The sequence below is a fragment of the Gymnoscopelus braueri genome, assembly GCF_963280865.1.
Source record: "Gymnoscopelus braueri genome assembly, chromosome: 1".
Lineage (NCBI taxonomy): Eukaryota > Metazoa > Chordata > Actinopteri > Myctophiformes > Myctophidae > Gymnoscopelus > Gymnoscopelus braueri.
The window spans coordinates 58,127,853-58,154,693 of record NC_137603.1 but is presented as its reverse complement, the minus strand read 5'-3'; the positions used below and the strand labels follow the sequence as shown (position 1 = coordinate 58,154,693).

Genomic DNA, 26,841 nt, shown 5'->3' with positions numbered 1-26,841 from the left:
CCAAAGTTGTTTTGGTGGAAAAGTAGGCCAAGTGTGGTCCAGGGGACCCTCATGGTTCCTTCCAAATGGCCCCTTACGGGTGCGTAACTCTGAGAGTGTGCAAATGGAACCAAATGGACCCGTGAGGGTCCATTTGGTTCCATTTGTACACTCAGAGTTACACTGTGCTACACTAAATGGAACAGAGCCTTAATTAGTGGTAAGACCTGTGAAGGAAGTGAGGAAGAGGACCAATATGGCTGCTGTGTATTAATAGAGCCTATTGACATTGTAGTCAGAATGAGACCAAATGCGCATCAAAAACGTGAAAAAAGACATAATACTGTAAAATGCACCCCAAAGCTCACTGTATACTGCTAATGTACTTTAATGCAACGCACACGCACACACACACACACACACACACACACACACACACACACACACACACGGTTACAATTTGTACACTCTCAGAGTTATACAAATGGATACATTAGGGTATTTACTGTGATGTGAGACACGTTAATGTCATGTCTAAAGGGGTCCATGATGATAACCTGTGAGTTCTGTTATTGCCACTGTCCCTATAAGACCACATTATACCCCTGTCTTTGTTCAGTGTGTTGGAACGTGAATGAACTTAACTAGGGTGGCAGGAGTTAAAGTCAACTGGCTTAATCCGGGAAAGCAGCTGTCATTTTAGATTTCTTTGGTTGTTAAAAAATAGCAGATATACAAGCTTATAGCGCTTGTGGATCTGCTATTTTTGAATAAGTATGAACATTTGTGCAAATCTTTGAATACATATATTTTTTAAAGCGAACATTTGTAACTCAAATCTTTGCTTCTGGTGTGGGGGTCCCTGGAACAAAATATTTTGAGATGGGGGTCCGCGGCTAAATACATACATAATTTTGGGGGTCCTTGACATGAAAAAAGTTTGAGAACCACTGATATTATAGCTATTATATATATTTTTTTACTGTTAGGATTTTGAAGACATTTGTAGGACCCCCCAGAAGCAAAGATTTGAGTTTAAAATGTTAGCTTTAAAAAAATATATATTTCAAGATTTGCACCAATTTTTTCCAAAATAGTTGATCTACAAGCTCAAAGCGCTGCACTCAGTGCCGCGCTATGAGCTTGTAGATCTGAGCTTGTAGATCACATCCCACTGGTTGAGAAACACCGGTCTGGGGGAAAAAAACGACATTACCTTCAGAGATGCCTTCGGGCAAGGCACTTGACCTCTACTTTCATTTTTTCCAGTGGAGCTGCTATGTGGCCAACCATAAAAAGAATGTGGTAGAAGTTTAAAGCAGGGTGCTGCACTCTGTCCACTTACCCCTGGATAAATAAAGGTTAAAAAACAAACAAACACATCCACTTATTAGTGGCTCCAAGTCCCGTCCAATCCGGCTCCACAGTCCCAACGGTATACTGGAACCAAGAACCACTAAAGATCTAACTGCTCTCAGAACCTGCAGGACTCCCCGACAAGCCTTCATCTGTCAGGGTTCTTCTGGAGAACAGGTCAGGACAGAGGGGAGAGGAGGAGGGGGGAGAAGATGAGGATGAGGAGCGGTCAGGAACAGAGGAAGGTGGTGGAGGAGGAGGAGCTGAGAAGAAGGCCATGTCATCCTTGGAGGTCAAAGGTCCGTAGGCAGTGACTGGAGCAGCAGTAGGCCACAAAGTTCACAGTGTTCCTGCGAGAGAGAGAGAGAGAGAGAGAGAGGTAGTGTGTGAGGTTTTGTAGGTTTGTGTGTCATGGCAGTGTTCAGAACACTGCTGCTTAAGTCCTCACTAGAGGGGCCGTGTCCGGGCAGAACACACCAAGGCGCTCGCCTAAAAATGCCTCTAAACGCCATAGTTGGAAATAGTTCAGCTCTCAGCAAGCAGACAAAAATGCCACACTGGTCTGCTTTCTGTCCCCAGAATCATGTCGCCAGACAACTATTCCACAATCTCTTGAATGCTATATACTACAGAGTCAGGAACTACACCTCCTGAAATCCGAGGCAGGAAGCTGGCATCCGTTCGTCATTTCCGTGCACGAAAGTATATTTTAAAATATCTTTAAATTATTATTTTTTCCCGCTTTCCCCCCTTCCTCATCAAAAGAGCTTCCGTGTTCCAGACTGTACGATCGGAAGCATTTGAAAATTGTGGGAGGCAACAGTCTGGCCACGCGAGACTACCAGAATCATAACTAAACGTGGAGAAGCAGCCTCCAGCTCAGCGGTGGACAAACATAGATATGTATCTTCTACATAGAACAGTGAGGCAGAATAATGGCACAACAGCCCCACCTTGAACAGGCTGTGTGAAAGAGGCTTGTGAAACCTTGCTCCCACCGGTGGGGGTTTATCCACTTGAACCCTAGCGTCCCTATTCTGGGCATGTCATAATTGGTGAACATTCAGCCAAAATAGCTGATCTACAAGCTCACAATCAGTGTTGATTTCGTCGACTAAAACTATGAAGAAAAATGTTCGTCGACTACCTTTTTTCACAGGTGAAAACTAGATAAAAACGAAATCAAAACTAAGCTATGATGACTAAAACTGAGACTAAATATATTGATAATTTCGTCAACAAATAAAAACTAGACTAAAATGTTAGGGAGGGACGAGTGGAGAACAGATCCAGTAGAACTAAAAGACAAGTCATTTTATGTTTGGTTGCACTCCGGTGTTGCGCTCTGAAAATAGCTGATCTACAAGCTCACAACGCGTCGCAGTGTGAGCCTGTAGATCTGCTATTTTCAGCATGCAACCAAGTGATGCTGGGGTATTGCCCGTTTTGGCTGGCCATGTGCTTGTTCCTCACCTACGATGCACGCCCGCCAGGGCGGTCTCCCTCAGGGGGAAGAGCTTTGGGTAGACGATGGTGAACATGGCCTGGCTGCAGCGGTGGCAGTGCCCCAGGGGGCACAGCAACAGGTCCAACAGACTCCTGGGCATCATGATGGGAGGCAGCAGGTTCAGCCCTGATGACACAAACACAACATGGTTAGTTTTCAATTTAGGGCATTTACTGTAGCAGACGCTCTTGATCCATTAAGACCTGGAACGCGTCTGTGTCATTTTTTGATTTGAGCTAAAAAGCATTTAAAAAATAGCAGATATACAAGATCATATGAGCTTGTAGATCTGCTATTTTTGAAAAATCGTGAAAATGTGTGCAAATCCTTGAATATATATATATATATGGGGGTTGGCGGCCAAATACGTATCATTTTGAGGGTCCTTGACATGAAAAAGTTTGAGCACCACCGATATAGAAACATACATTTTTCAGAATACTGTTGGGATTTAGAGGGCATTTGTAGAATCTTAATGGGTTAATCACATAAGGTAATACTGTACATCAAATGAATAGAAATAGTCATCTAGGATCATAGGTAAGGTAATCCAAGAACCTATCATCAGTCTAAACAGTATAATATCAAAACATTTATAATCTGTACATTGAAACTATACAAACTATAGGATGACAGGTCAACAAATAAACCTGGCATCCGTCTACAACATGCTATCTAGAATTACATTTAACCTTTGCATATAAGCTTGCAAGGTCATCAAGGCTAGGTCGAGTGCTACGAGTCTTCAGATTACGGCGGAAGATTGGGAGTGAGTCTGCGGTTCTAACTGCGATGGGGCGTTCGTTCCACAGTTTGGGACGCCAGAAGGGAGAACAGTCTGGGACGTGGTTAAATGGAAAGACACACACAATGACACGATTGTCCCAACATTCAATACGGTGGCCATTTTGATGGTCGACGCATTGGTCAATGAAGTGCTTTTCCGCGAACAGCCCTGACTATGTCCAGCCATCTCATGTTCTTAAATTAGCCCTTTGTGTGTGTGTGTGTGTGTGTGTGTGTGTGTGTGTGTGTGTGTGTGTGTGTGTGTGTGTGTGTGTGTGTGTGTGTGCGCACACACACACACGCGTGCTTGTGATTTAATTACTGCAAAGAGACAGACAACAGACAGTTAACAAGAATTCCTGTGGTCTGAACCAGTGAGTCTTCTCATGTCTTCACCAGCAGATGTTACAGCCTGCACTCCTCTCTAACGTCGGAGTGGAAAGCTTCATATGTAAAAAGTCAGCAAATGGAGAAAAGAACCAATTAACCGTGTTGCGATTAAAGGATCCAATGTAGTTATTTTGTCACAAGCTCTTGTTGATACTTTTCATTGGTTCAATATGTATGAAGCGATTTTATCAACCTTTGAAAAATCATGGAATATTTTCTGTGAATGCTATCCACACGGTGATCCCCTCATTACACACACAGGGGTCTCGTAGAATGGGGGGGGGGGGGGGGGAATTATCCGATAGCGGTAATCCGTTCCATAGTTGTGTCAAGTTGAAAATAGCATGTTTTGCCAAAGATAGTGTGTAAAAAAAGTACACAGGAGCCGAGATAGAGCATTTTTAAGCAATAAGTTAACCAGGGAGTGAATGGAGCAGCACATCTTTGGATGGCATTATCTCTGGTTCTGTGTGAAAGAAATAAAAATAAATAAAAAGCAGCAAAGATTTGTGTTACAAATGTAAAACTACGGTATATATATTCAGGGGGCGCCCGCTGGCCTAGCGTTCCAGGCGCATATCACATATCTCTGCTGTTCGGCCGGAACCAGCTAAATCCAAAATGGTAATTGTTCAGGAAATGAAAAACAAAATATCAATTTTTCAGAAAATGAAGAAAACCTTATATTTTTAAAACAAAGCAATACTGCCTCATCAAACTTGGTATTGTGACTTTATACATTATCAGATACTTGCATGTGTCATTATATTATCACCACTTTACCCAAATCCAGTGCAAGTGGAGTTAGGAGGTTTTGTCCATCATTGATAAGAACAGCTGGCAATGGATCTCAAAGCTCACAACACATCACAACGCATTGTGAGCTTGGAGATCAGCTATTTATGGTGAGCGCCATCCTCATATACTATAGATCAAGCTGAATTCTGTACTTAAACAACTTTTATTTTAACATGCATTGTAAACAACCATGGATCTAACTGTTACCACTGTTGTTCTTCTACAGTTGAGTGCAACAAACAATTCTGCCTCAATACTCAATCATCACTCAATCATGGCACACCAACAATAAATAAATGGCATATAAATACAAAATACATTCATGAAAAATAGAATCTGTCAAATCTGTAGCCTACTGCACTAACAATAACAACCACAGTTGAATTTACCTATCATATACCTATCAACATTTTATTATCACACTGTTGTGTGTTGCGTGTGTGTGGTGGGTGTTTCTTAGTGCTTTAGATTGTCATAAAAGCTGTGAAAGTCTTTTGGCATGATCTCCTTGAGCTCTTGGAGATGTTTGAAACAAACTCCTGCACACACTCATTCTCTGTCCATTAACATTTAAAAAGAAAACACGAGCAGATGACCTTTGTGAAGACACCCTTCTCCTCTTTACTGGGGTGACATCTATCAAACCTTGCACATACATTCTCTTCTCTTCCCAGTTTATGTTCTCCCAAAAGCATTGAAAAATCTTCTCCCTGTCTGCCTCATACAGAGCAGAGCTTCTCGAGAGCCTGAGAGGAGGGGGGAGTTGATTGTTTTTGACGGACAGTTTGAGGGTCCAATGGAGTTAGGAGTTTTCGTCAGAGGCGCTTTTTAATACTTTTCATATGTTATTATTTAAAAAAAATTACACAGATGTAGAGGGGGTTCAATAGCGTTGATTTATGAAAAAAAAAAGAAAACTGAAAATGGAGTTAGCTGGTCCCGGCTGGACACTGACGCTGGTAATCCAGCTTGACAGCATGTCATTCCTATCAATAAAGGCAGAAAAAGCCCCCAAAAATATATTTTTAATTTTTTTTTTTTTTTTTTTTAAGATTTTCACAAATTTAAATTTTCACGATTTCCCCAAAAATAGCATATCTACTCAAGCTCATAGATCTGCTATTTTTGAATAGCCCAAAGAAATGGAATTGATTGAATGGGTTAAATAGTCACGTCTAACTTCCCCTGCCTGTACTGTCCATTTTGACATCCAACCTGAGAGATTGTATTAAAGTGTATTGTATCAAAGTGTATTGTATTAAAGTGTACTCTTGGCAAAGGCCAGGCGATATAGAACAGACAGACAGACAGATGGTGGGGAGGAAGGCAGGGATGTTGTCCAACTCCTGAGTGCTTCCAGTCAGTCAGTCAGTGGGTGGTGAGTCAGGCCAGTGGTTAGAAGGTCTACAGGAGTTCATCATACTGACTTCAGCTGAGGAACACATCACTGGCATTTATGTGTGTGTTTGTGCGTATGTGGAGAATATTATATTAGGAAAATATTGTACTTTTACTTACCACTACAATTATTTGAAAACTTTAGTTAGTTATTTTGTAGATTTTGATTATAATTACAAAACATACATGAACCACTTCAGCCCTATATACATTTCAGCCATTTGAAAATAGCCGATCTACAAGCTCACAATGCGTCGCGATTGCATTGTGAGCTTGTAGATCGGTGTATTTATTTACACCACTGAATGTGTGTAGTATGTGTTTATGAGTGAGCAAATTGTCACTGTTGGTTTGTAATGTCCAAACTACAGTACTTTTCAGGAAATGGAAAAAAGAAATGACGTTTCAATTGATCCAATGTAGTTATTATTTAGTCACAAGCTCTCGTTAATACTTTTACTTGGTTCAATATTTATAAACGCCACAGACACACTTAACCCATTCAATCCGGGAACGCATCTGTGTGATTTTAGATTTTAGCTATAACCATTATTTTATACTTTGGCTATTAAAAAATAGCAGATATACAAGCTCGTAGCACGGCACCGACTGCCACGCTATGAGCTTGTAGATCTGCAAAAAAAATTAAATCGTGGAAAATGTGTGCAAATCTTTGAATATATATATATATATATATTTTTTTTTACTTAAGTATATATATATATATATATATATATATATATGTTTTACAGCGAACATTTTTAACTCTAACTGAGATGAGGGTCCGTGGCCAAATACATATCATGTTGGGGGTCCTTGACATGGAAAAGTTGGAGCACCACTGATATAGCAACATAAAAAACACGCAAAAGATCTTTTGCGGACACCCATCTCAAAATGTTTAGTTCCAGGGACGCCCCAGAAGCAAAGCTTTGAGTTACAAATGTTCGCTTAAAAATATAAATATTCAAAGATTTGCACACAAGATTTTTCAAACATAGCAGATCTACAAGCTCATAGCGCGGCACTCTGTGCTGTGCGCATTTGTAGAATCGGCCTCGGGTCTTAATGGGTTAAAACGAAACCAGAATATTGCGGCAGATTCATTTTCCATTCATTTGTTGGGTATATGCATGGCATGTGCACATACATATATCACCACTGTATCTGTGCGTATGCATGTACATAGCTGTACAGTTGGCCTTTGTATGACACGTGTTGTAATACAAATAAAAGGCCTGACCTGGCTTTGACTTGAAAGCCAACAGTAACATCAAAGACCTGCCCTGGTTTCTCCATCCAGTTAGTGAGTCATTCATTGCTGTGGTTTCCAGTCTTTAAGCACTTTTTCACAAAGTCCTGCTGTCTCTGTGTTGAGTGAGTGAGTGTGAGTGAGTGAGTGACAGAGAGGGAGTAAGAGAAAGCATCTGAGCATCTGTTTGTGTGTGTGTGTGTGTGTGTGCGTGTGCGTGTGTGTGTGCGTTAGGATTAGACATTTAGAGGTTAGGTTTAGGGGATTGGAATGAGAGAATAAAACTTATTCCAACCTCTTTTTTTTTTACATATTTATACATAGTTGCGTGCCAGTGTCATGCACCGAATAATAGCCGATCCACAAGCTTGCGGCGCGTTGTGAGCTTGTACATCTGCTATTATTCGGACAGTTAAAAATGCCCCAAAAAATGTACCAAAGGCGTTCATAAAATCGTCGTCCTAAAACTGTGTGTGTGTGCGTGTGCGTGTGCGTGTGCGTGTGCGTGTGTGTGCGTGTGTGTGTGTGCTTGCGTGCGTGCGCGTGCGTGCGTGCGTGTGTGCGTGCGTGCGTATGCCTCCATCCTGTTCACTGGGCATTTGTCTCTCTAATAGCAGGTGTTCTTGTGTATCAGTTCTGCATTTGACGGCTGCAGAAACCTCACTGGTTCAATCCCCTACCGCAGTGGTTCTCAACCTGTGGGTCGGGACCCCCCACATGATTTGGGAGGGGTCCTCAGATGACAGTGAAGTGACAGTTAAGTACTTTTAAGACCTTTTTAATACCTAAACAAATCAACAAACTATACTATGAAAACTGGTCAAACATTTGCCAAATTGTCAAATAATATAAGAGGCAAAACATTTGAAAATAGCAGATCTACAAGCTCAGAGGCGTTGTAGATCTGCCGTTGTAGATCTGCCATTTTCACAATATTTATCTGGGGGGTCCCCAGTTCAAATATGATTATTTGGGGGGGGTCACGGTCTGAAAAGGTTGAGAACCACTGCCCTACCGCAGCCATATCGCCGGTCAAAACTCAAAATGCACTTGAACACTTTTGTCTGCGCTTCGCTGTGCATGAAACCAGCTCTACAACAACAACACAAAAGAAAATAAAGGTTGACTTTGAGTCGAGCTGAAAGGTAGATCAAAGGGTCTGGAAGGAGATATGAACCGTTCTTGTTTCCTCATCCAATGAATGACTCATCGCTGGTGGATGAGTCTTAAGCAATTTGCCAGAAACGTAGTGTGTTTTGCTGTTTAGACGGCTGACACCTCATTACGTACCAGTTACATCTACCATCTGTTCCACAGGCCCTGCTGTCTGTGCTGTGTGTGCGTGGCAGGTTGTGTATGCATGCTCTGACTGTCTGAGCTGTGCTGTGTGTGTGTGTGTGTGTGTGTGTGTGTGTGTGTGTGTGTGTGTGTGTGTGTGTGTGTGTGTGTGTGTGTGTGTGTGTGTGTGTGTGTGTGTGTGTGTGTGTGTGTGTGTGTGTGTGTGTGTGTGTGTGTGTGTGTGTGTGTGTGTGTGTGTGTGTGTGTGTGTGTGTGTGTGGCGTGTATGCTGTCGAAGTCAGTCGGTTATCATTGAAAACACATTTTCGAGTTGCTGTCTTCTAAGACTCCAATTCTTTTTGTATACCCAAATATTCAGCTAAATTAAAACTGTAAATGAAAAACATCCCTTCTGAAGACGGGATAATCTCCACTTTTTTTCTTCTTCAATAGTGTGTGGTTGTCACAAAATCTCAAGGCACTCCGTTTGAAATCCACTGCCATCGATCAGTGGCTCTCAAACATTCTCATGTCAAGGAACCTCAAATTGACATGTACAGTATTAAGTCGCGGACCCCCTAGTTGAAAACAACTGATGCTAGGGACCCCCCATAAGAGAAGATCTTAGTTGATAGATTAGATTAAATACAGATTTCTACAACTGTCTATGCTGTACGTTGGGAGACCCCATGATGTGAACCGTTGTTCTCATGTGAACCGTTGTTCTCATTACAGTACATTCTCTCATTGGATTGGATCTTCTCGCTGCTGACATTACAGTGAGATTAACCACTTTTGTATAGTGACGTGTTGTGAGCTTGATCAGCCTTTTTTTCTCACTATTTTTTAAATAGGACCTGTGGTTAACTCTCTCAGTGCCAATGAAATGAAAAAAATCACACCCAGTGTGAAGTGGGCGGTGTGGTCATCACAGTGGTCATCATAGTGATGGAAGCTCACTTCCAAAAATAATGGATTTTTGGAAGTGATTTTGGGCCAATCACAGTGCAGGAAACTAATACTAATGAGGTGTCCCAACCCCACTTATAGGGGCGGCTACACCGCCCAAAAATATGTTCATAACTGTGCCAGCATTTTTATTTTATTTTTCAAAGTAAAAAAAAAGTGCTTAGGAAGCGAGATACAGCCTTTTTCAGTTATTAGTTAAACAATGAGTGGATGGAGTGCAAATCTTCAGATAATGATATCTTGGGTTCTGAACATTTCCCCCCCCCCCAAAAAAATATACATATTTTTTAAAAAAAAGTACTCGTTCTTGGCACTGACTGAGGGCATTCAGAAAAAACTCGGGATATCTCGTTGTGTGGCACTGAGAGAGTTAAACTGTTCCGACCTCATTTTACTGGGGACCCTCCGGAATCCCCTCAAGGACCCCCGGGAGTCCAGAACCCCATGTTGAGAACCAGTGCCATAGATCAGTGGTTCTCAAACAATGTAAATTATTTTGGGGGGTACCCATATGATAAGCTTATCTTGTTTTCTCACTCAACAGTAAACAAACCAACATACTGTACAGTAGAAGTGCATACAGGGTATCTGCACATTTATAAAGAGACAATTTAAGGACTTTTAATACCTTGTTAATACCTCTAAAATGTTTAATTAAATACAAAATGAAGACGATGACTGCGTCAAAAGTAATCAACAAACTACTATAACAAATGGTCAAATATTGGCCAAATTGTCAATTATTACCTAAGAAAAAAAATGAAAATAACCGATCTACATGCTCATACATGCTTGTGAGCTTGTAGATCGGTTATTTTCACAATATTTATCTGTGGTACAGAGTCAAACTCCTACAATTCCAAGTGCTTGTCATGGTGGGGGCTCCCCAGTTCAAATGTGATTATTTTGGGGGGTCGCGGCCTGAAAAAGGTTGAGAACCAGTGCCATAGATGATAGTATGTGTTACCATTGGGGTTCTTTTGGTATGAGGAGTGCAGTGTCCTCATGGCCAGCTCCTCCAGTGGGACCACGCGGTCCGTCTCCGACCCGATGGCCTTGACCTCGCTGGGCAGCGGTACGGCCACCTCCCCCAGGAACAGACACAGAGCATGGCTAGTCGACGCCTGCGGCGACAGACCACACCTATACACACACACACACACACACACGCACACCACAGCAGTGTTAATTTCATCGACTAAAAGTATGACGAAAACATTTCGTTAACTACTTTTTTTCACTGACGAAAACTACTAAATAAAAACTCATGTTTTGTTCTATGACAACAATTACTGCTGGTAATATCTCAAACATGAATTTTTAAGTTATTATGTCCTTTGTTATGTGTTATACAGTATGTTTATTAATTGCCTGTGTGCTTCAACAAATGGTCTTCAATCAAACGAGACTGAAAGAGTAAATATACAAACTGCATACAAATGATATGATATTTACCCGCTGCAGCCGATGACCTTGTTGTACAGGTAGGAGGGAAGGCCTTTCAGATGGACGTTGTTGTCAACAAACACAAACTGCAGCTCTCTGGAACGTCCCAGGTCTGAAAGAAACACACACACACACACACACACACACACACACACACACACACACACACACACACACACACACACACACACACACACACACACACACACACACACACACACACACACACACACACACACACACACACACACACACACACACACACACACACAGGTTAGTATTACAATACTGAAATGGTGTGTAAGAAATGTCAACAACCTCTCCTGTTTAAGGAAGCTAGCCAAATTTCAGGCGGATAAGTCATTGATGATTTTATTCTACAGAGCTTTCATAGAGTCTGTTATGCCCTTATTAAATCTTTGTGTGATAGGAACATAAATTAACCACTTGAGCCCTAGCGTCCTTATTTGGAGGAGATCTTGTAGATCTGCTATTTTCAGCAAAGAGGTTTGGTGTAGAGGGAAAAAAGAGCAGACCAAGTAGAGAGTAAAAGGTAAAGTTTACTAAGTATTGAGTATGAATCCAACATATTAACTAAAGTTTTCAAACAATTGTAGTGGGAGTTAAAAGTACAATATTTGCCTCTGAGATGTAGTGGAGAAGAAGTAAAATAATTAAATATTGGAAATACTCCAACCTTAAAATTGTTTGCAGGTGTAAAACAGTACACGTGCAAAAGCTCCATTGTTTTTGTTATTTCCATAAGAGAAAGGGCAGGAGAAGAAAGGGGGGCAAGGGGAAGAGAGGGAGAGAGATCAATAAAAACAAACAAATGATCTACGTATTCATAGTACCATATATCCGGTGCGGTAAGTGGGCCTACCTGAGCGCGTGAGCAATGAGCATAGCAGCAGATATCTACTGTACATATGCTATGGACTTGTTCTGTCCTCTGACTAAACTCTGCAGGAAAGCCCCCGTAGCCATTATAAACTGATAGTGAGAGAGAGAAAGCCTTTGAAGATGGTTCAATGATGGCAGGGGCTGCGACGTGCACGAACACACACACACACACACACACACACACACACAAAGATGACTCCTCTAACCCTCACGTTACGGTACTACCCGCTCCCCATAGCCCTTATTAACATGATAGGTTCATTATGCTTCTAGGTAGGTGTGCTGTACAGCATATCGTCTCCGTCGGGTGGAAACCTCATATGTCCGTAGCTACTGCTTTTCAGGATTCAAATAAAGCATCAAAAGTAGCAGGTCTACAAGCTCGAAAAACGCGGCGCAATCTGCTACTTTTGATGCTTTTTGTGTGACGCTGTAGTGTGATCAAGTAGGAGCGTTAATTTACGAAAAAACACAAAAAAGGTTAGAATACGGAGATAAGAGGTTTCTGCCCCAACAACAACAACGGTACGCTCCATGTCCTCAGGCCTCCCTCTGAGCCCCTCTCAGCATGGGGGTCTCCTGGCACCTGCTACGTCACCACGGTAACCACCTCACCACCCACGCCTCTCACTTCCACAGCACCCCCATCCCCCTCAGGACGCACGTGCACGCAGGCGCACACGCACACACACGCTGTAATTATCTAGTTGGTTTCATTACTGCCTTAGAAAGACACACAAGAACTATGTTTCTCTGAGTTTTAACCACATGAACCCTAGCGCCCCTATTCTCACAATAGGCAAACTTTCTGTGGAAATAGCCGATCTTCAAGCTGACAACGAAGGGGGGGTCCCAAATTTTTTTTGGGGGGGGGGTCCCCAACCCATTCATTCAGGCTACTGAGCCTTGATTTGTAAAGAAAAAACACTCAATAACTTTGATTTGAATAACATGCATGATTAACAACAGAACGAAACAACGAGAATCGTGATCCTGCTTGTAATTTAGATTCACTTGTGACACTTGTTCATCGTGACACATCATAATCAAATGGGTCGCCCATTTCAGCTTGACCTACATTATCATTTTAAATCAATTAAAGTGACGTTGTGTGTGATTCCTGCCTGCATTCAGTCAGTGCAGCAGGCTGTCTGCTACAAGCATGTCTGCCACAAGCATAAGGAATTTTAGGCATTTGATTTTGTTTTACTCGTTCCACAGATAAATATTTTGAAAATAGCCGAACTACAAGCTTGTCCATCGGCTATTTTCACAATATTTGCCTCTTTGTAATAATATGTAATATTTGACAATTTGGTATTAAAAAGGTCTTAAAAAGTCATTAAATTGTAACTTTAGAAATGTGCAGATACCCTGTATGTATACACTTATACTGTATGTTGGTTTGTTTACTGTTGAGTGAGAAAACAATGTTGCACATTACCATAAGCTAATCTTCTGGGGAGTGGGAACCCCCCAAAAATCCTTTGGGGACCCCCCTGGGAGTCCCGAACCCCCAGTTAGGGGACAGTGACATCCAGTGCGTTCACTCCATCCAGCCAACCACCAGTCAAACTGCATCGATATGTCCACCAATCTAACTGACAGCTTCACTGCTACTCAACTGCTATTGATGAGTGACCAGCAGCGACACTGTTGACCTATGACCTCTGACCTACAGTACATGGGGTGGGGGGGATGGCAGCCTAGAGGTTAGAGAAGCAGGCTTGTAACCTAGAGAGCACCATTAGTCACCATTACCAGAACAGTAGGCACACAGGGTAGTGAGTGACGAGTGCTTTTCTCCTCCATCAACATTACCGTGAAAAATAAAAGGATACAACAATATTTAGCCATTAAAATGTCCACAAATAGGAGAAAAATGAAGGCTGCATGATTTTTTTGCAAACTCAGCCTCTGTAATTTGAGGAACTTTTTATTTCATGTGTTATTGCACTTTGCATTTCTCCATAACGCAGTCTGCTACTGAATGACAAAACCAAAGACCAATTTGTCAAACTCCTGAGGTTTGCCGATGACACCGATATGGTTGGCCACCAGAGACTGACCGATACATCTGTTTGGCTGATATATCGGCCATTATTTGACTTTTCTGATGACATCGGTATCTGCAATTATGCAGCCAATTTTGAACACTTGTCCTGATTTATTTTAACCACTTTCAACCAGGCGGCCATATTTGGCCGCCTGGAAATCTGGCATCAGACAAATTGATATGTACTAACTACTTTTGCTGGGGACCCCCTGGAACCCCCCCCCAAGGACCCCAATTTGAGAACCAATGCTCTACTCATCCCCAGCGGTTACAGGAGGGAGGGAGGTGGCATGGCGTCATGGTGCTCCAACAACAAAACCGGAACTCAAAACCGGCAGAACTGTGGAAAAAGGTCAATGACTTCAGGAAACTAAATGGCCCCCATGCACCCACCCTGGAAAAAGAAGGTGTCACGACCTCAAATGGGACAATCACATCACCACCACCAAAAAAAAAAGAAGGGAAACAAAACACCCAACAAAAGGATGTACTTCTTACGACACGCCAAGGAAGCTCAACGTCCAGCCCACCCATCCTGGTCCCGTTCTACATGGCATCCCCACCTCCTCTAATAGACAGTTCACTGTCATTTGACTTATTACCGTTTCACCGTCAGTTTGATGCTTCATATCCATATGAGTAAAATAGACGGACTTGTTTGTTTATTTTTGGAACACAGTTCTAATATGCCACGAAGCTATTGAGACCCTATGGTATTTTCAATGGAGAAAATAACTCTGTGAGCGACCTCTAGCGGCAGTGATGTCACACTTCGGTACAGCTGTGTGAGCAGCAGTGTCAGATAGCTAGTAGTAGTAGAAGTAGTAGTACTAAGCTAAGGGCAGTGAGGTGAGACAGGCGGTACTAACCTAAGGGCAGAGAGGTGAGACAGTTGGCAGCCATAGACAGCTCGTTGAGGCTGTGCAGCTGACACAGCTGTCTGGGCAGCAGACTGAGGCGGTTGCGGTCGGCGGTCAGACACTGCAGAGATTGACACTGGTGCAGCCTCTCTGGGAGAGACATCAGCAGGTTCATGGACACGTCCAGGGTCTCCAGCTCACGCAGGTCACCTATCTCTGTGGAGAAGAGAAAAAAAGACTAGAGTTAACAGGTACCTTACAACTGAAAATGTGTTGTGTTAAGGACCACCCAATTGATATGTATTTGGCCACGGACCCCCATCTGAAAATGTAAATTGTAGATCTGCTGTTTTTGAATGACCAACGTATAAATGGATAAAGTGGTTAAGATTATTGTGGTGCTATGTTAACTACTTTTGCTGGGGACCCAGCAAAAGTTTCACACTCCGAAAATAGCCACTCTAGCTTGTGGATCGACTATTTTCGATTATATATCAGGTATTACGACACCATCACGGCCGTCCAAAATGAACTAGGCCGACTGAATCAACTGACTAAGACTACATGGAATTGTATTATTCAAAAGACTATGGCTAAAACTAAATAAAAATGTTGCTGTCAAAATGAACACTGGTGCCTTATATTTGTTGTTGTTTGTATGTAACGTTTTTGTAGGCTCTGTCACACACCTTATTTATTTTATTGGGAAGAAAATACCCTGTCAGGGAATTGCGTCATTGGATTGTGACCTCTCCTGACAATGTGATGTGTATGTAAGGGTCAATAGGTCAATGTAATTTACTCGCCTAATGGAGACGAATTGTGGTCAATTCTTGTTGTTTTTCTGGTTAGTTTTTTTGCACATTAAATATTGTGGAGCTGCATAATGCACATTTCTCATTTACAGTACCAGTAATAGTAATAATATTGTAACGAAATTGGGCCTCTTCTTTACTTCCTTCACAGGTCTGTTCCATTTAGTGTAGCACAGTGGTTCTCAAACTTCTTAATTTCGAGGACCCCCCATAACTCTGAGAGTTATTTTGGATCCTTTTGTACACTCTCAGAGTTACACACCCGCAAGGGGCCATTTGGAACCCCCTCAAGGAGTGGCGGAGGCACAGTGTTTCCAGTGAGCCAACATGCACAATATCAGCACCCTGACTCTGTTTGACCAGAATGGAACAGAGCCTTCATTAGTGTCATTGGTAACACCTGTAAAGGCTGTTGTGCATAGATAGAGCCTATTGTGCGAGCTGATAATAAACACACAGTCTTTAGACGAACAACCTTTACAAGTGTTTCAAACTCACTGACCCACCTATTCCTTCCCACCCAGTCTGCCTGCCTGCCACCCCACCCACACAGACACACTATTCTCCTGCCCCCCCCGCGCGCGCGCGCGCGCACGCACGCACGCACACACACACACACACACACACACACAGGGACATGATGGAGTCTGTATGATCGACCATCCAGAGAGAGAGAGAGAGATAAGAGCTAAATGGAGGTTTAGAGCTAAATGGAGGTTATTGCGAACGCAGCGGAAGGAGGCGCGCCTCCGCGCAAGTGGAGCATACTATGAAACCGTGCTCGGGTTGTGTGTGTGTGTGTGTGTCTGTCTGTATGTCTGTCTGTGTGCATGCAGTACCTATGTAGAGGGCACCAGAGTGCAGGAATTTAGACAATGCAATGCAACACACCACACACACACACACACACACACACACACACACACACACACACACACACACACACACACACACACACACACACACACACACACACACACACACACACACACACACACACACACACACACACACACACACACACACACACACACCACGGATTACAAGTCCGTAAATACACAATATTTTCGAGCTGCGTTCGCTTCCAGCGTTCGCGCGTCTTACTTGTATAAGTAATACTGTACTAGACTGTCTATATTAAAGGTAGGGTAAGTGATATTTTGTGGTTCAAACAACACGTTTTTTTGGCCAAAGTATAAAATAATGCTGTTTGGCTAAAAATCTAAAATGACACAGATACTTTCCCGGTTTTAATGGGTTGAGATAGTTAAAAAGACATTTCCCTCAGTGCCCGCAATACCCTCATACATCTCCAAAGTGAGTGACACCCACAGCCACAACACTAGAGGGAGTGCCCATGATCTGGTACCACCCAAATTTAGAAAGTTCTCATTCTACTACTCTGCCACCAAAATGTGGAATGCTCTGACGCCATCCATTAAAGGATATGTAACACTGGTTTCTTTCTAAATTGGCCTGAAAAAACACTTATCAGGAAACTAAAATGAGAGGTAAATGTATCTATTTTGTACATATAGTGTTTGTATTTGTTGATGACATGTATTATTGTGTTAATTTTGTATGCTATGTTGATTAATTGAATTACATAGGACCACAATGGAAACAAGTCCCCAGGACTTTTTTGTGTTATCCTTTCATGATGACGAGATTCTCGTCATGCGTGTTTTCAGTGGTTTTACGATAGAGGGCGCTCTTCCGCAGCCTGTGAATGATTATTATGATGATGATGATGATGAAGAGTACACCCAGAAATCACGTGATCGCAACAAAATGAAGCTGGTTTCGTTTAGTATTATAGGATTTATAATAAAAAATCAATCATTCAATAAGACGGCAAGACGCAGGAATCAGGCTTCAGAATGCTGTTAGTACATCCTTACCTGGGGGGAGGAATCGGAGCTGGTTATTGGCCAGTCTCAGGTGCCGCAGCGACCTCAGCCGACCAATCTCTGGACAGATGACCTGCAGGGCGTTGTCACTCAGGTCTAAGGACTGCAGCCTGGCCAGGTTCCCTATGGCTGAGAGAGACCACACCCACACAGAGAGACCACACCCACACAGGGCTGTTAGCACTTCACTTACATTCACAACATACAGTCATACCTAAATAGGCTCTATGGCAGAGGTTCTCAAACTTTTTCATGTCAAGGACCCCCAAGATGATATGTATTTGGCTGATCCCCCCCAAGGACCCCACTTTGAGAACTAATGCTATAGAGCACCGAAGTCTCGCGTAATGTACGCATCCTACCTGGGTCATGTTTTTTTTCTCCCCATTCTGAATTCCCATAGACGTGTTTAATATCTCGTCATATAAGAACTGTGTTCCAAAAATAAACAAATGGTCCCGGTGGTTTGACTGGATATGAAGCATTCAACTGACGGCGAGAAAACGCTAACGTTACCGCCGCCGAATTAATTGAATTTTCGCCAGAAACGTAAACGATACAGAGCCACCTCCCTGACAATAGTGCCGGGACAGTTTGTTTATTTTTGGACCACAATTCTTATACGATTCTTATGCGATTCTAAGATGACCCAATGTTATTCTCCATAGAGAAATTACTTGCGTGACCCAGGGGATGACCGAGTGACGTCAGGACTTCGGTACTCTATAGCAGGGGTCTTCAACAGGGGGTCCGGGACCCCTGGGGGGTCCTCAGAGTTACTACAGGGGGGCCGCAAAATATTTGTGTGATACATATATATTTTTTACATTAACAACTTGAACCCTAGCATCACTTTTCTGAGGAGAACTTTAGGCAAAAATAGCAGATCTACAAGCTCACAACGCCTCGCACTGCTTTGGCAAAGTGGTATAGGTGTAGAGGGAAAAAAGAGCAGACTAAATAAAGGAAAAAGTTTAATCTGAAACACAATTTTATACAATATAGAGGGGGTCCCTGCTACATCTCTCTCTCAGCCAGGGGGTCCTTGGCGTTGAAGACCCCTGCTCTATAGGCTCTATGGCTGAGAGAGACCAACGGGATCGTTAGCACTTCAACTTATGTCAGATGATGAACTGTACGATGTTAAAGTAATGTACATTGTTAAAGGAAAACAAAGGAATGAAATAATGAATTTGCATTTGTGTTTTTGCGGGTGGAGGGATGGGGGTGATGGAATGTTTTAATGTAAATAAAAACATAATAAAAAGATGAAAGAAGTTATAGTCAGACTCACCCTCAGGAATCATGGCTATGTTGTTTGAGTGCAGATACCTTAATAAAAAAAAAGGTTGTTATCATCGTCAGATTATATGAAAATCTATAATAATTAATATACTATTCTTCTTAATACTACAGTTATTATTATATGTGGTTATATTCATTTCATTGGTCAATACTTCAAAATATTTTGAGACCTTTTAATGTGTTTCAGGCTGTTTACCAACTAACTTTGACACCTATAGTGTACTGTATGGTCCATCTCTGTCACTGTGTGTTATTGTTTGACAACACACTGCCCTACTGTCTGCACTATATTGTACCACATTGCTCTATCTTAGTCTACTTTATTTAATTTTATTTGTACGTGTATATTTGTCCATATTTGTCCATAACCTTTATTTGATCTTATTCTTGTGTTTTATTATTTTAAATGAGCTTTAATTGAGCTGCATGTTTTCATATGAAAGGTTCTATACAAATGAAGATTGTTATTATTATTGTTGTTATTATTATTCTGATCCAGATCCATTTTCATGATGACTGAACAAAGTGCTCTAGTGACACCTGCTGGACATTAAGTGAAAGTGCACCAACCAGTTTGCTATTGTACTGTCTTTCTCATATCTACTTAGAGTTAACCCATTAAGACCTGGAACGCATCTGTGTCACTTTAGATTTCTTTGACTATTAAAAAATAGCAGATATACAAGCTCATAGCGCGGCACCGAGTGCCGCGCTATGAGCTTGTAGATCAGCTATTTTTGAAAAATCTTGAAAAAGAAATTTTGGGATTTTTCTTTTTTAACTGTTAGGATTTAGAAAACATTTTTAAGAATCGCCTCAGGTCTTAACACATTGACTGCCAATCACGTAGATCTACGCGAACCGCTTTAAAGCCGCCACGTGCCAATCGCGTAGATCTACGTGAAGTGGAAAAAAAAATAAAATAATGTTTAATGTTTTTTTTTTCCAATTTCACCCAAAGACCAAGGAGATATGATTAGTTGAAGATCTAGACTCCTATCCACTTCCTTGTTAACTTAAAACTTAAAAAGTCTGTATTTCGGCTCCTGAGTACTTTTTTTTTTCCAATGAAAAACTCTGGCACTGGCTAAAAAAATATGAAATAATTCTGGCAGTCATGGGTTGGTGGTCACAGCGGTATACTCTAAGTCAACATTAACATGTCTTTATCACCATCACTCAACATTGCAGCACTCCCGATTGAGGACAGCACTGTCGATTGCTGTCCACATGATAAAGTTAAAAAAATGAAAAATAAAGTATTTAAAAAAAAACATTGCAGCACTCGTATAGACACATTCATTGTAAATCTATAACCACATTGTAATAATGGCTGTAATTGGTGCTACATGCACCATAGACAGGACTGTGCTGTGAATATACTCACAGCTCAATCAGATTTGGGAGCTTCTGTGCCAGATTGTCCGGCTATTAGAGAAAGAGGAGACAAGACCAAAGAGAAACGTTACCAACCAAAACACCCAGTAAACATTCTCAGTACTTTTTTGCTATAATATCACATTAATAATATGGATATACAGCATATCGTTGCTGTCGGCAGGCGCGCCGATTTGTGTGCGCGGCCGTGGGGGCTCAACTCGAACCCCACTAGCCCCGCCCCCCAGCCGCGACCGGGGAACAAAAGTATTTTTCTCTGTCTGGGCTATTGTTCTAGGTGCTAAAGACGCGTTGACACCTAGCTGCGCCCTGCTATAGTAATGGTACTGTAAGTTTGAGCCTGACATCTGAGATTGATGTGGGGATTGATCATTTTGGGGTGGGGGCTTAACAGTGTTGATTTCGTCGACTAAAACTATGACGAAAAATGGACGTCGACTACCTTTTTTCACTGACGAAAACGAAAAAAAAATTAAGCTAAAACTAAGACTAAATATATTGACAATTTCATCAACAAATAAAAACTAGACTAAAATGTTAGTGAGGGACTATAGTGGAGAAGAGATCCAGTAGAACTAAAAGACTCATTTTGTGTTTGGTTGCGCTCGGGTGTTGCGCTCTGAAAATAGCAGATCTACAAGCTCACAACGCGTCGCAGCACAACGCGTTGTGAGCTTGTAGATCTGCTATTTTCAGAGCGCAACCAAGTGTAAAATCTACCATTACGATGCCATCAAGGCACCGCCAAGATACATTTTAGTCGACTAAATCAACTGTAGATTTAGTCGACTATAAACTTATGATATTTAGTCGACTAAAACTAGACTAACCGTAAAACATTTCAGATGACTAAAATATGACTAAAACTAAATGGAATTTGATAAAAAAGACTATGACTAAAACAGAATCAAAATTTGCTGTCAAAATCAACACAGCCCTGAGGCCCCCGCGGTATCGGCGTCTATGGCTGTTGGGCAGAAACCTCTTATCTCCATATTTACACTTTTAATGTTTTTTTTTCGTAGATTAATGCTCTACTTAAAGTAGCAAAAAACTGCCGACTTACAAGCTCAAGACGCTTGTAGATCGTTACAGTAAATGCCATGCTTAATTTATACTACTTTGTACGATGGTGCTGCTCGTTGAAAATAGCAGATCTACAAGCACAATGAGCTTGAAGATTGGATATTTTCTGTGAGCGATACAAGTAGGTATGTGTAAAAGTGGCCAAAATGAAATTCGATTACTATAATTCTATTAATAACGATTATTCAAATAGTTGGGTTTACCAGGGTTGTCAGTGAGTTTCTCTTCATGTAGAGCCTCTCCAGGAACTGCAGTCCCTCGTCCTTCAGGAGTTCCACAGGGAACTTGTTCAGGTTCCTGTAGTTCAGAAACAGGTTCTTGTGCCTCTCCTGTTTGGCCATGGAGATGGTCTCGTGAAGCTCGGTGGCCATGTCTGCCCTGCAGAGGCAGACAGCAACATGTCATTTCACACCTTTTCACATTTCATATCATTATCAATAACAAAAAAGACCATAAACTATACTTACTGAACTAACAATAATCTCATGTCATTATGACAGACCTATCAAAGTAAAGAAGCCATTTTTTCAGTTTTAAATGCCACATACTATCTACAGCTGTCATGATGGTAAATGGTGCATTTATATAGCGCTTTTATCCAAAGCACTTTACATAGATTGTGCATTACATTCACCCATTCATACACCGATTCACACACACATTCATACACCGATGGCGGAGGAAACCATGCAAGGCACCAAACTGCTCATCGGGAGCAATTAGGGCGGGGTTCAATGTCTTGCTCAAGGACACTTCGACACTAACTCTGGGGGAGCCCAGGATCGAACTGGGAACCTTGCAGGTTTCCAGTTCACTCTACCCGGCCACTCTACCCCTGAGCCACTGAGCCCCGTGATCCCCTTGATCATGCATGATTATTTGACGATTATCGCCACACAAATAATTGCAATTAATGACTGAAGTGTGTGTTGTTGTTTTTAGCTTTGAACATAAATAAAAATGTAATTTAGGCGATTATGCAAACATAAATGTGATTATGTCAAATGAATGCGATTAGACGATTATGTAATAATTGTGAGTTTTTGTGACAGGCCCACCAAATATATGTCAACTTAGGAGTCTAGTACCAGCAATGATTCAGACAGGTTTCACTACTCACACAGTCACTGCTCTTTGGCTTGTTGTAGAAGTCTTTAAAGAGTCCCCATCCAGTTAGGGGATTTAATGATGTCTCCTTCTGTCTACAGCATCCCTGGTCCTCCTGACACAAAACAACAGGAGCACAAACTTCAAAAAAACAAACTAAAGTATTCAATCAGTTTTTAATAAATGCAACCGAGATCCATAATTCACTATACATCGTCTGTGGCATTGATATTTTGTGTGCTTGACAGTATTCTTTTTATTTTTTATTTTTTACTAGATTGGCATTCTTCTTCAATGCCAAGAAAACTATCAGTCATCAGTGTGTTAAATTGAATCTTATGAAATCATAAATTGCCCAATAATTAAACCAACCAACTTGGTTGGAATAATTATTATAGGACAATTTTACCTATAATCATCTCTAATTAATTAACATTTTGTATCATTTCATCATTTAATGATGAAATTCCAGGCCTGCAGCCAACAATTTAAAATCAATTACTTCAATCATCTTATTCAACTTTATGGGTAGCATTAATTTACCTCTATTCATATCAGATGCATAATTAACAAATTGGGACACACACAGCATAATTCCAACTCTACACACTGTGGGAAATGTTTGTATTGATTTAGCAGGCTGTTATATTTATGGCTACATAGTGCTACAGGCAGCAGGTCTCTGGTGGTAAAGTACAGAGTACAATATTGTTCATTTAACTCTGATAGTGTACATATTGAACCAAATGGACCAATAAAAACTGTTTAGTATAGTGCGGTGGTTTGAGAACTGCTGTGGGTCAAATGATTTGGGGGGTTTTCTCACTCAACAGTGTATACAGGGTATCTGCACACTTCTAAAGTTACAATTGAATGACTTTTAAGGCCTTTTTAATACCAAATTGGCCAAATTAGAATTAGAATGAGGCAAACATTGTGAAAATAGCAGATCTACAAGCTCACAACGCCTCGCAGTGAGCTTGTAGATCGGCTATTTTGACAATATTTATCTGTGGAACTGAGTCAAACTAAATGTAATGCCTCAACTCCCACAATTCCAAGTGCTTGTAAGGGTGGGGGGTGCCCAGTTCAAATATGATTACTTTGGGGGGTCGTGGCCTGAAGAGTTTGGGAACCCTTGGTAGTCAATACTCAGGTGAGAACACTACTATACCGTATATTTATGTCTACTTCTTCAACATTAGCAGCAATTCTAGTGACATTAACAACCCTTGGAAACTATTATGTACATTTAATGTTAAGCAGTGGTGGAAAAAGTACTATGTTTTTTTTACTTAAAGGGATACTTCACTCTCGGGCCGGGGACACATTTAAAAAAAATATAAAAAATAAATGAAAAAAGTTATGGAAAATTCATGGCCCCCTCACACATTAGTAGGACACTCTAATGCGTGAGGGGGCCATGAATTTTCCATAACTTTTTTCATTTATTTTTAATATTTTTTTTAAATGTGTCCCCGGCCCTAAAGTGAAGTATCCCTTTAAGTAAAAGTATCAATACTGCAATGTAGAAATGCTCTGTTACAGGTAAAAGTCCGGTAAAGTTACTTGAGTAAAAGTACAAAAGTATTGGCATCAGAATATACTTACAGTACCAAAAGTAAGCCTACAACTAAGGCAACCTAATGAAATGACACTGTCATTCAGTGATGTTTACTTTAGTGTATATTTCTTGCATAACAACTGCATGGTACATGTTTCATGTAATCATTAAACAGTGGTGTAAAGTAACTAAGTACTGTACATTTACTCAAGTACTGTACTTATACAATTTTAAGGTATTTTTTTTACTTTCTTCAGTATTTCCAATTCTCAGTACTTTGACTTCTACTCCACTACATCTCAGAGCCAAAATTGCACTTTTACTCCACTACAGTTTTGACAACTTTAGTTACTGGTTACTTTGTAGATTTTGATTATTATCACAAAACATACATTAACCACTATCAGCCCTATATACATTTAGACATTTGAAAATAGCCGATCTGCAAGCTCACAATGTTGTGAGCTTGTAGATCTGCTATTTTCAAAAGATTTTTGTATACATTTTGAACTTGTGAAATGGGACATTCTGCACAATGAGTACTTTTACTTTTGACAGAGTATTTCTGCATTGCACTACTGATTTTACTTAAGTAAAACATTTGAGTACTTTTTACACCACTGTAACTGAAGCATATTTCATAATGTGCTGTGGATCAAAGGCAATAATTACATCATAAGCATGCAGGGTTGATGACGAGCGTCATGGCGAAACTTCAATCTGGTTTTGGCACTTTCTCCATTTACGGTCCGTACATCTAGATAAACGTTCATATTTCAAATATAAAGTGCTTACCTCGTGGCTACTGTTGTTATAATTATGTACGGGCCCTCAGAAGTACCCTTATTTTCCGTATTGTTCAATATAAAGCATTTTAATTTTCTTAAAATAATGTCCTCATAGAGTTATAATGTATCAGAGTGCAGTACACCTCCCAACCGATAGGGTCGCGTAGTTGAAAGCATAGAAAATACGGAGAAAATGAGCAACGATCGGATTAAAATGCTTTTTATTGAACAATACGGAAGATACGGGTACTACTGAGGGCCCGTACATAATTGTAACATCCGTGGCCATGGGGTAAGCACTATATATTTGAAATATGAACGTTTATGTAGATGTACGGCTTGTAAATGGATTAAGTGCCAAAACCAGATTAAAGTTCATCCATGACTGTCGCGATATGACAGTCAAATTTCAGGGCTAATCATAAGCATGACAACAACAACCGTTAGCTAACAGTAAAGCGTCCTTCTGCTGCGTGTGAGAGCAGAACATCCTCAGAAAACACATTTCATGACTTTACCTGAAACGTCCAGCATCACTTTAGACAATAGTTTATATTGTTTTGCCCTCATGAATATTAATATCTATTATTTACCCTCCAAAGCTAACGGACTTGTAGCTAGTTATAGTAGCTTCAGCGACAAACGTAAACAACGTCTGACGTCATCGTCTAGGCGACGGCGGCGTCGCCCGTTGGTTGACGGGAGCTGTAGTTCATAGACAATAGTAAATATGATTCCAGCTGCTCAGTATTCACAGAAAAGGACCATCAACACTTTATAGGACAATAAGCCATGCCTTTGTCTCATGTTTTGTATGATGGTCTTTTAGTCTTTTTAGAACCTTTGTTTTTTATTATAGCCTATTTGTATTTTGAAGCACCCCCTCCCCATATATATGTCACTTTTCACACACACACACACACACACACATATATATATATATATATATATATATATATATATATATATACATATATATATATATATATATATATATATACATACATAGGCCTACATACATACACACACACACACACACACACACACACACACACACACACACACAATGTGTGTGTGTGTGTGTGTGTGTGTGTGTGTGTGTGTGTGTGTGTGTGTGTGTGTGTGTGTGTGTGTGTGTGTGTGTCTCAATGTTAGGCCACCTGGTTTCTTTTTTTTATTTTTTTCAGTTAAAGCTCTATATTCTGATGTTGACAGGCATAGACATATAAAGGTAGACGCCTCATCTGGCTCTGAAGCATCGGCATCTCGGACGCACTTCCGCTTCCTCTCATAGATTTAAAAGCTTCCTCTATGTTTCTGGGGGGAAGCTGGAAACTTCCGTGTGCGTCACAGAAGGGGGCGTTCGGTAGGCCAATCAGAGGCAGGTGGGGTGGGTCTTTTCTTAAGAGGCAGCCGCGCAGCAACTAGTCAGTTAGACGCGCTGTGATTGGCCAGTAGTTAACGTGATGTGATTGGTCTGCCCCCCGGAAGAGCCTTGTATTGAGAGACCAGTCGTTACAATGAACTGCAGAGGCCAATGAGGTATCTAGGTTTCTATATCTATGTTGACAGGGGTCTCCCCATCTCTCCGACTCTTTAATAAACAGAAAATACATTTTCAGGTGGGTTACCCATCTCAGCCAATCAGGAGAGAGTACCCATTTATACATCAGATTATAGAGCTATTTAACCTCATTCTAACAAAGGAAGATCACTTGCAGCACCGTAAATTAAGTTGATACTTAATTTAATTAGGTTACATTTGTACACTGTTTTCTGTATATATACTTTTATTGATCCTAGTATGTTGATGATTTCTTGTAGTATGTCTTTAAATGTCTTGATGAAATGAATACACAGGACCACAATGGAAACAACTCTAGCCCTCTG

At 41.0% G+C, this 26,841-nt stretch overlaps 1 protein-coding gene across 3 annotated transcripts; it reads right to left on the bottom strand.

Moving 5' to 3' along the window:
• Positions 1-202: 202 nt before the first annotated feature.
• On the bottom strand, positions 203-25,601 carry lrrc28 (leucine rich repeat containing 28). 3 transcript variants are annotated; one of them, XM_080445382.1, is made up of 11 exons: positions 25,470-25,601; positions 22,613-22,714; positions 21,696-21,870; positions 20,396-20,436; positions 18,998-19,035; positions 17,695-17,832; positions 14,988-15,194; positions 11,169-11,271; positions 10,681-10,856; positions 2,809-2,968; positions 203-1,685 (listed from the first exon to the last, which is right to left on the bottom strand). In XM_080445382.1, the coding sequence occupies exons 3-11, from the start codon at positions 21,861-21,863 to the stop codon at positions 1,616-1,618; spliced, it is 1,101 nt and encodes a 366-aa protein (XP_080301508.1). In that variant the 5' UTR covers positions 21,864-21,870; positions 22,613-22,714; positions 25,470-25,601; the 3' UTR covers positions 203-1,615. The 3 variants fall into 3 exon arrangements, with proteins under 3 accessions (XP_080301508.1, XP_080301510.1, XP_080301509.1); XM_080445384.1 differs by having other exon boundaries at positions 25,545-25,592; XM_080445383.1 differs by having other exon boundaries at positions 22,613-22,711; positions 25,470-25,565.
• Positions 25,602-26,841: the final 1,240 nt, after the last annotated feature.